At 47.6% G+C, this 9015-nt stretch overlaps 1 protein-coding gene across 3 annotated transcripts in view; it reads right to left on the bottom strand.

Moving 5' to 3' along the window:
- Positions 1-1468: 1468 nt before the first annotated feature.
- The window catches only part of Synm (synemin), a 30737-nt gene continuing 23190 nt past the window's right edge, over positions 1469-9015 (bottom strand). Inside the window, exons 3-5 of one of the 3 annotated variants that reach the window (XM_052763387.1) lie at positions 8942-9012; positions 3808-5906; positions 1469-2547 (exon numbers count right to left, since the gene is read on the bottom strand). In XM_052763387.1, coding sequence (XP_052619347.1) covers positions 2227-2547; positions 3808-5906; positions 8942-9012 — 2491 coding nt within the window. In that variant the 3' untranslated portion in view covers positions 1469-2226. Of the gene's footprint in view, positions 5907-8941; positions 9013-9015 lie in introns of all 3 variants that reach the window. The other 2 variants (XM_052763386.1, XM_052763385.1) reach the window with 2 other exon arrangements.

The raw sequence follows: 9015 nt of genomic DNA, 5'->3' as shown, positions 1-9015 counted from the left end.
TCACTCTGTTTCACCCAGCTGCTGGAACCAGAGGGGGAGATGTACCCCATGAGACACACAGGGAGGGAGACCCTCCTGCACCCTGCTCCTCCCCTCCCTGAAGATGGCATCACCTCGGATCCTTCTTCCTCAGTGCCCTACAGGCCATTCTGTGGCCTGCGTTCAAAAGCCCAGCTCAGACATATCAGAGCTGCTATTCTGCGCTCACAGAATACTGCCCTGTCAAGGTCATTTTTATGTGATGCCGAATCTTCATCGATGGGAGTTTTAAAAACAATATCCATGTGTAAAAGGACAATTCCAAATGAGCACACTCATCTTATTAAACCCAGTGGTGCACAGCTTCAGGTCCACAATTGGTGGTCCATGAGGGTCGAGGTTTTGTCCTCTGTCAGAGCCTGTCCTGGGTGCCTCAACGCTGCACTGCATGGGAAGCACCTGGTTCCTTCCGCCAAACACTTAAATCCCCCAACCCTCATGATTTCTGTTCAAAGTGCAAAAAGCTTTTCTGAGGTTTGTATATGCTGCTGCCTTTTTATCCTTCATTCTAGGAGCTCAGAAAGACCTCCAGTCCATGAGAGGTGAGTTTAGAATCACTTGTTTGGGAAGCACTAGCTACTTAGGGCTTCTATGTTCCTGCCAGGACCAATTCGCCAGTCCAGCTGCAGTCAAAACATCTGTGCTGTCTTCACTGCCGACACAGCTGCCTCTTATCAGGGAGAGTGAATGTTCTGGTCATAAGGGCTACAGCACGGAGAGGCCGAACACAGCCCCTAGCCCAGTGGTTCTCAACCCTCTAACAGTGCGATCCTTTAATACAGTTCCTCGTTTTGTGGTGACCCCCAACCATAAAATTATTACTGTAATTTTGCTACTGCTATGAATCATAATGTAAGTATCTGTGTTTTCTGATGGTCTTAGACAGCCCCTGTGAAAGGGTCATTCGATCCACATGTTGAGAGTCACTGCTCTAGCAGGGGGTAGCTACTCCCAGAAAAGTGTTCTGCTGTCTCAGCTGAGTACTGTAAAGACCCGAAATGATGCCATGAGCAGTTCTCAGTTGGCCATGCCTGTGGCCATGCTGGCAAATCTACGATCAGGACAGTCACATGGATCTGAAGCATCAATAAGACCGCAGCTGGGCTTTCCATAAATAACTCTAAGCCCTCTTTTTAAAAATGTTCTGTACATAGAAAGCAATTCATTCAAACTGAAAATAATTTTAAATCTCTGATCATCTAGTAGATTTTTTTTTCAAACATAAAGTCTTGCTTGTGCTTTCTATAATTTTTTTTATTTTTTGGTTTTTGAAACAGCATTTCTTTGTGTATGCCTGACTGTCCTGGAACTCCCTTTGAGGATCAGGCTGGCCTTGAACTCACAGAGATCTGCCTGCCTCTACCTCCCAAGTATGTGATTAAAGGCATGTGCCCTGCCTGGCTAAGATTTATTTCTGTTTTTATTGGTGTGTGTGTGTGTGTGTGTGTGTGTGTGTGTGTGTGTGTGTGTGTGTGTGTGTGTGTGTAGGTATGTGCACATGAGTGCAGGTGCCTACAGAGGCCAGAAAGGACATCGGATCCTCTGGAGCAGGAGTTACAGGCGGTTGTAAGCCCCCTGATATGGGTGCTGGGAACTGAACTCAGGTCCTCTGCAAGAGCAGTACAAGCTCTTAACCATTGAGCCATCTCTCCAGCCCTTCTATAATTTCTTTTTGAAAAGACTTAGGAAGGGGAAAAACTCTATGTATTTTCCTTCCCAGTGTTAGTCTACCGTTGGATATTAGCACATGCAAATAAAGCCTACCCTTAAGTATATTATTTTAATCTGGTTAATGTTAATGTTAAAGTGTCTTGCTTACAGATAAACAGTAGAACAGCAGTAAGTCACGCCTGTGACCTGATGCAAAACTCTACAAACTCTCTCCATATGTGGAAAGAAAGCTTTAGAGAAAGGAGCTTTTTAAGACTAAAAAGATGAAAAGTGTCTGCAAAAGTCTCAGCTCAAACGTAAAATCTGAAAGCCTTAAGAGGCCAGAGTTGCTCTCAAACCTTTACAGATGAATTCTAAAGCAACCTGACTCCGCCTCAGGTTCTCTAAATAAAGGTATTGATAACCAGCCTCCCCCTCCCCCACACAATTAGTAAAGGCTTTGTATATTGGTGTGTTAAAGGCTGTGTGTAGTGGTATGTTTCCAAAGCGCCATTTAAGACAAGATCGTTCCGCTTATCAAAACCATCCATCGCCCTCTTCCTCCTCCTCGTTGTCTAGATAGACAAGGGCGACTTTCTTCTCATCTGAGGCCACTGACCTTTGGTCTACCATTCTCTGCGGCTGCACGGTCTTGTCAAATCCAGCCTGCTCCTCGCCTTTCTCTCCGCGGGTCTGGTGTCCATCCCCAGCGGAGGCCTGAGAGCTCATGCTGGTGACCTGCTCAGTCCTACTGTGGGCGATTCTCCAGCCACCACGGTCAGACACACTGTGAGCTTCCACTTCTGACCCTGCGTCTCGGGTCCAGCTGCGGATCGCCCTTGTGTTACTCACATCCATCTGAAAAGTAAATGAAGTTTCTTTGGGCCCTGGTGCAATGTGGCTTAGTGTGCTGCTGTCCCCTGCTTGCCCACCGAGCTCAGGGGACGCCACTGAACCATCGAGTACAAATGTTTTAGACATGGGTCCATGGATGACAATGTGTTCAGAGGGGCCCTTCTCTGTAGGGCCTATCTGAATGTGCCTAAAGGACCTGCTGGTGCCTGCTGTCACCTCTGCTCCTGTGTCCCCCACACTGTCCGGAAGGGACTCAGAAACGACCCTCTGGAATGTGTTCTCTTTGCTCCTCAGGATTTCTCTACCTGAGGTGAAACTGTGAGTGGCCTGGGTCATCCCTGCTGAGCCCTCCACAAGAACCGTGCCTTCTGAGTTCCTAAATTCCAAGGTCTGTGGAGCTATCAGCTTGGAGGTTTGGTGCCTCTGAGGCCCAATGTCAACGTGTTGGATGGATGTACTCCTCCCTAGAGACACTCTGGTGTGCTCAGAACCCTCTTCTCCTCCCCACTCCACTTTGTCTGGGATGGGAGCTATGAACTGGATTTCCTCCCTGAACCCTTCTTTGGGGCCTAACTGGAGATGCCTAACAAAAGTCTGGGTACCCACTGACTCCTCCGTTGCAAAATTACTACCAGCCTGGGCTGCCCCAGAAATAGGACCCAGAAAACGAATTTCCTTTTCAGCATGAAACTGCTCAGAGCCAGACATTCTGTGGTTCCTGGATATGTCTGCTTCTACAGCCAGTGCTGCTGGGTGAGGCTCTTCTGTGTCTCCTGCTTCCCGCCAGGTAGGCACAGAGCCTCGGAAGGTGACTTCTGTGGACACGCGACTTTGACGGGGACCCAGTGTAATGTGCCTCACAGAGCGGCTGGCTCCCTCAGAGCTGACTGCCTCACTGAGGTCCTCACTTACCTCCACCACCTGTGCGGTGGGTCCTCCGTAGGACACCTGCTCAGTTCTCCACATTTCAGTGGGGCCTAGTCTAACATGCCTCACAGACTGGCTTATATCCTCCAGCGTGTGAGACTGCACAAAGCCCGTTGGGCTGGTGACTTCAACGGTGGCCGACACTGGGCCCTGGGTTACACGCTGATCTGAGCTGGAAGGGGTCCAGCCAGCATCATCCCTCTCAACAGATGGGCTATACAGTTCCCTGGTGGCCCAGCGCTTGAAGAGAATGCCCCCAGCAGGCACCTCCTCTCCATCTTCCCTGTCTGGGCTTCTAGGCATTGGGCTGGAGCGCTTGGTCAAGCTCTCTCTTACCACAGACTCCACAGCCCTCTCTATTTCTCCAGCTTCATCCCTGCTCAACTCCTCCAGGTCTAACTGGTCAGCATCCACCGTCTGCGAGAGGTTGACTTCAGCCATCAAGGTCACAGAACCAGGAGCAGAGCTCTCGACCTTCTTTACATCCACTGAGACACTCCCCGGCTCTCCTTGATCCTGTCTGGTCAGAGCAGACAGCTCCTCCTTCATGCGCTCCGGCAAGGTTTCCTCCAGCTGCCCGATGACCTCCACCAGCTGGTGCCGGGGCTCATTGGAGAAGACCCCCTTGATGGAGGTATGGAACTCATGCGGTATTTTGATTTCTTTCTCAATGACTGTGGGTTCTGCATGCAGTTCACCACTAGCTTCTTCCTTTAAGTGAGCAGAACCAACGGCACCCCCCAGGGAAGGCGCTGGAATCTCCAGGACCTTCACATGCTTCTCTTCCCCCATGTCATCTCTCCTTTTCCTTCTCCAAGTGCCCTGCACAATTTCATCTTGCCATGAGTACCGGATGGTGGACTCTTCCTCTATGTGGATTTGTCCATACACTGATCCATCATCTTCTCTGTCATGCCCCCCGGGGTATTCATCTGGGGTAGACACAAAGTAACTCTGCTCTCCCTCTGAGTCACCACCTGCCTCCGTCACTTCTTCCACGTGAGGGATGCTCCCCTGGGGCTGCTTGGTCCTTTGATGTTGATGCATTGAGAACTGCACATGGGTCTCTCCATCACCATCCTCTTCCTCGACAAACCCCTTGGGGCCGGGAGACACATCATCGGCTTCTTCCACTTGGAAGGGGGTAGAAAACTCCGTTTTCCCACCACCTGTGTAGCTCACGGGCTCCTCCACAATCTCCACGTTTACGACTTTGGCTCTCCCCTCCCTTCCTTTCAGACCAACGTTGATCATCTCTCCAATCATCTTCTCAGCTGACTCTCCTTTCAGCCTCACTTCCTTGACCTCCTTGCTTAAAAGGTATTCCAGGCCAGCTTTGTCAGACACATCAACGTCTTCTGTCAGCTTAGACTCCACAACAATTTCTGTCTTGGTTTTCCTACTGCCAGGGAGTTCTTGCCTGTCCACGTAAGTGACCTTTGTGTCTGGGAAAGAACTGGCATTCTCTTCCGCCTCTGGGGACTGCGTGAACTGCTTGAGGATGGTGGTGACGATGTTTTCTGCTACGGTCTCTGTCACAGAATCACTTGGCGGGGAGCTGGCGGCGTCCCGGGTGTCCAACCAGAACATGGCCTCTTTGGTTTCCGCCCCTCTTCCCTTACCGTTGCCAGCGTCCTTCCTCCCGGGTGACTGCAAGCCTTTTGTGGACACTTCTGGGCTGCTGCCCCGGGATGCTTCTAGATGGATGGGTACTTCCCTTTCCTTCACACCTCCCTCCTGAAGTGATCTCTTCTCTTTGAGCTCGTCCCTCCTCTGCTGGCTTTCTCTCGTTCTCGCGTCTCTGTCTAACTTGGTCAGTTCTTCCCACCTCAGGTTTCTTTCTTCTGAACCCTTCTCTTTAGAATCAAACCTTTTCTCTTCTGGCTTTAGTTTGATGACCCCTGATCTGTCCCTTTCTTGTTCCCTGGAGGCTTTCACTTCTAGTTTCTTTCCCAAAATGACAGTTCTCTCATTTGACCGAGCGCTGTTCCCGGCACCTGCCGCCACGTTGTCCCGGTGATCTTTGTGTGACTCTCTGGAGATAATGGACTCGGTGGCCAGTCGTATGGGGGTGTCCCTGGTGCCTTCAACTTTGGATCGATCAGGGAATGTTTTCACTTGAGCATCAGTGTTTCTCAGATGGCCATGAGTTGGGGCGCCAGGTCGGGGACTGGCTTGACTGTTGACAGTTTTCTCAAGGGATTTTTGCTGCAGGGTTGTAGCTGAGGAGGAATACCCGGAGGTCAGGAACCCCCTTCTGGTAGTGCTCCCAACAGTTGTGGTTGTCTCTGAGTCAAGGTGCCCTGGCCTGTTAGAATACAGAGCAGAGCTGTGATTTACAGCTGCCCAAGGTGTTTTTTGCCTTGGAAATAGATTTTTCTCATTTTTCCTCTGTAACACTGAGCTGGTATAGCGATAGGATGTGCTTCTGGACTCTGTGGAAATCGAACAAACAGTTCATTTAGATGACAGGCATCTTTTTTTTTTTTTCACCATAAAAGCACTGCTGTAGGTCATATCCCATGTTAGTATAAAATATACTGTTATTACAGGAAGGACCTTTTGAAGACAATACTTGTATTCTCTACATTATCTTTGGGTTGTTTCAGAACGCTCGTCACAATAAAATACGGCCCTACAAATACCTCTGCCTACTGCTCTTCTCCAGCCGCTGATCTTAGAATATTGTTCCAGCTTAAGAGGACTGTCAAATGTATGACTGTAAAGTGTGCCGATGTGCCAGAGAGGTCAGAGACACTGAGTTTTCTGGTTAAAATTTCACGATATTATGCTACTTCAGAATCATTCATTTCGAGTTTGTTGAGGTAAGTTTACGATTTCAGCAGGGAAAAGCTCTATCACTACAAAGTGTAGATTACTGGATACCAAACAGCATACCCCTCCACCTCAGATGCTCTTGTTTTATCAGTTCCTGTGCTGAGCCACGGGTATTGAAGACTTTAGATTTCTAAGCCGATCTATATGTTTATACTTGTCAAGGTATAGTTTCAAAACCAATCCAGTTGTCAGAGATCCCCCGATCCTGACGGCATCTTCCTGGAGTTAGCCAGCCTGAGGGCTTCTTGTTTTACTCAGGCTCATGCTCAGACAGTACGACCCTTCAGGTGCACAGACTCCACCAGGGTAACTGGCTCGCTGGAGTGGCAACTGAGTTAGAACAAGACCAAAGCACCATCCACTCCGAGAGCATCTCTTAGTGTCCACTGCACCCCAGCTGGCTGGGCACCTCCCTACCCCTCCCTCATGGCAATGGAGCCTAGAGGTCTCACTGAGACAGGTTCCCAAGATACAGAGAAAGAGACCAGGCTGGAACATGTTTACAAATATTTCTTTTTCAGGTTATTATTAGACTGATCCTAATCTAGAAACCCCAGAAGACAAACCCCTAAGGTCAATAAGAGATATGGAAGCTCACAGGCTAGTTTTAGGTCTCTTGTGTCATAGGAAGCAGGCAACATTATCTCAGGGTACAATGTAAAAGGCAACTAAGTGCACTAATAAGTATTGATCAGATTACTAGGCAATCATCTGCAGGACTATTCCATAAATAGTTAATGAGTAGCTATACTCTGCAGGAAATAGAACTACTTATAAGCATAAAGGCTGAATCACAACTAGTCACCTTTACTCCACAGCATCTTTCTTTAACATAATACCTAAGCATTAGGAACATTTAGTTTATAAATGTGAAGTACGCATATTGTTCAAGAAGCTTGAAGAACAATGGATGAGTAAATCAAGTTAGCAGAGACGCCTCCCCGCCTTCCTCCTGACTCTAAAGGCAGGCAGGGCCAGACAAATATAAGCAAGTCCCACACTTAGAAGGCTAGTCCTCCCAGGAGTTTGGTCCTGGGCCTTTTATTTCTCTCTTCTAACTTCAGGTTATGTGTTAGATTTTAGTAAACCCTGAAATCTGGTGGGTGAACAGCTCTTCTTTTCTAGATGTCGGGTGCTAACTGATATCAAGCAGGCCAGTCATTGATCCCATGCAGGGATCTCTCTATTTTTTTTTTTTTCAGGCTTACTCTCAAAATGAGGACACAGGCTTGCTGGCTGTTACCTGAAGACAAATTCCTTCTAGTCATAGATGATTAGAACCAAAGTTCTAAATCAAGTTTGGACCTGCCAAAGCTGAGCTTGGCTAACAGGAGCAAGGAAGACTTAAACCACACTGAGGAAGGTACATGGTGGGACTCGCAGGTGATGAGTTCCGAAGGTGCCCAACCTACGGGCTCTACGCCCACACACCTGATTAACTAAAGGTCAAAACTATTTCAAGGGCTGGGAAGATGGCTCAGACGTTAAGAGCACTGGCTGTTAACTTCCAGAAGTCCTGAGTTCAAATCCCAGCACCCACATGGTGGCTTGTAACCATCCATAATGAGATCTGGTGCCCTCTTCTGTCCTGCAGACAGAAGACTGTATACATAATAAATAAATAAATAAATAAATAAATAAATAAATAAATAAATAAATAAGACTGTTTGAAATAATGTATCCACACTGAACACATGTAGACTGATCTCTCCTCATTCCCCCCTAAGTAACACAGTGTGCCAGCAATTGGCATGGCACACACATTGTACTACACACTGCAAGTCATCTAGAGAGGATCTGAAGTCTGTAGGAGGATGTGCAAATCCTATAACATTTTAGACAAGGAACTTGAGCATCTGTGACTCGCTTATGAATAGATGTCCTGGCGACAGTCTCCCCCAGACACCCAGGAAGACTTTATGCTGAGCATTCCATGTATCTTTTAACCTGCCATTGCTTAGCCAGATTCTCTTTTGATATTCAGCAGGCTTAAATATTTCATTCAAAAGTTATCTTATAGATGTTTAAGGTCTTTCAAGTGAGCATACTGAGCTCTCTTGTGCCCGATCTACTGCTATAGGAAAGAGAGCCCCAATCTGAAGGCTTGGACCCAAATAAGACCGGACACCTTCCGGACTTGCCACACCAACCTAAGGTGGCAGGGTAGTGTCATTGACCTGGCAGGGTTACAGTTTCCAGAGTGCTGGCTGCATGTTGTCCAAAATAACAATTTTGTGTGTTAGTTGCAGCCATAACTGTTTGGTCTGGAAAAAGAAAATATGCCCCTTCTAAGGATATAATGAACAAGTGCACATCCTTACCACCTTTCAGAAGGCCTGGATTAGGTGCTTCTCCTCAGCTAGAAAGTACCTCAAAATACTGTCTACACAAGCAGATAAGTCCAGTGAGTACTTCCAAGGTCATTCTGATTCACATTGTAATTTAAATTACGTCCCTTTCGACTAAAATCTACTTGGTACTTAAAAGTACGATGAACTATTTGTTATCTGTGAAGCAAATAGTTTGTTTTCCTAAACCCTCTTCCAGGTAAGTTGAACCCTCCTCCCTCTGTGGAGTGGGCAGTTCAGATAGGAAGCATTTTAACATTACAAATACAGTCCCTAATATTTACCTTGTGGCATGTTTTCAATGTTCTTAGCCCAGATCAGTATCTCCGGATTGCTTTCTCCTTCCAACAAGGCCCTG

Source organism: Peromyscus californicus, unplaced genomic scaffold (assembly GCF_007827085.1).
Source record: "Peromyscus californicus insignis strain IS unplaced genomic scaffold, ASM782708v3 Scaffold_4__1_contigs__length_199733344, whole genome shotgun sequence".
In the NCBI taxonomy this organism is placed as follows: domain Eukaryota; kingdom Metazoa; phylum Chordata; class Mammalia; order Rodentia; family Cricetidae; genus Peromyscus; species Peromyscus californicus.
This window is presented reverse-complemented; position numbering and strand designations above follow the sequence as displayed.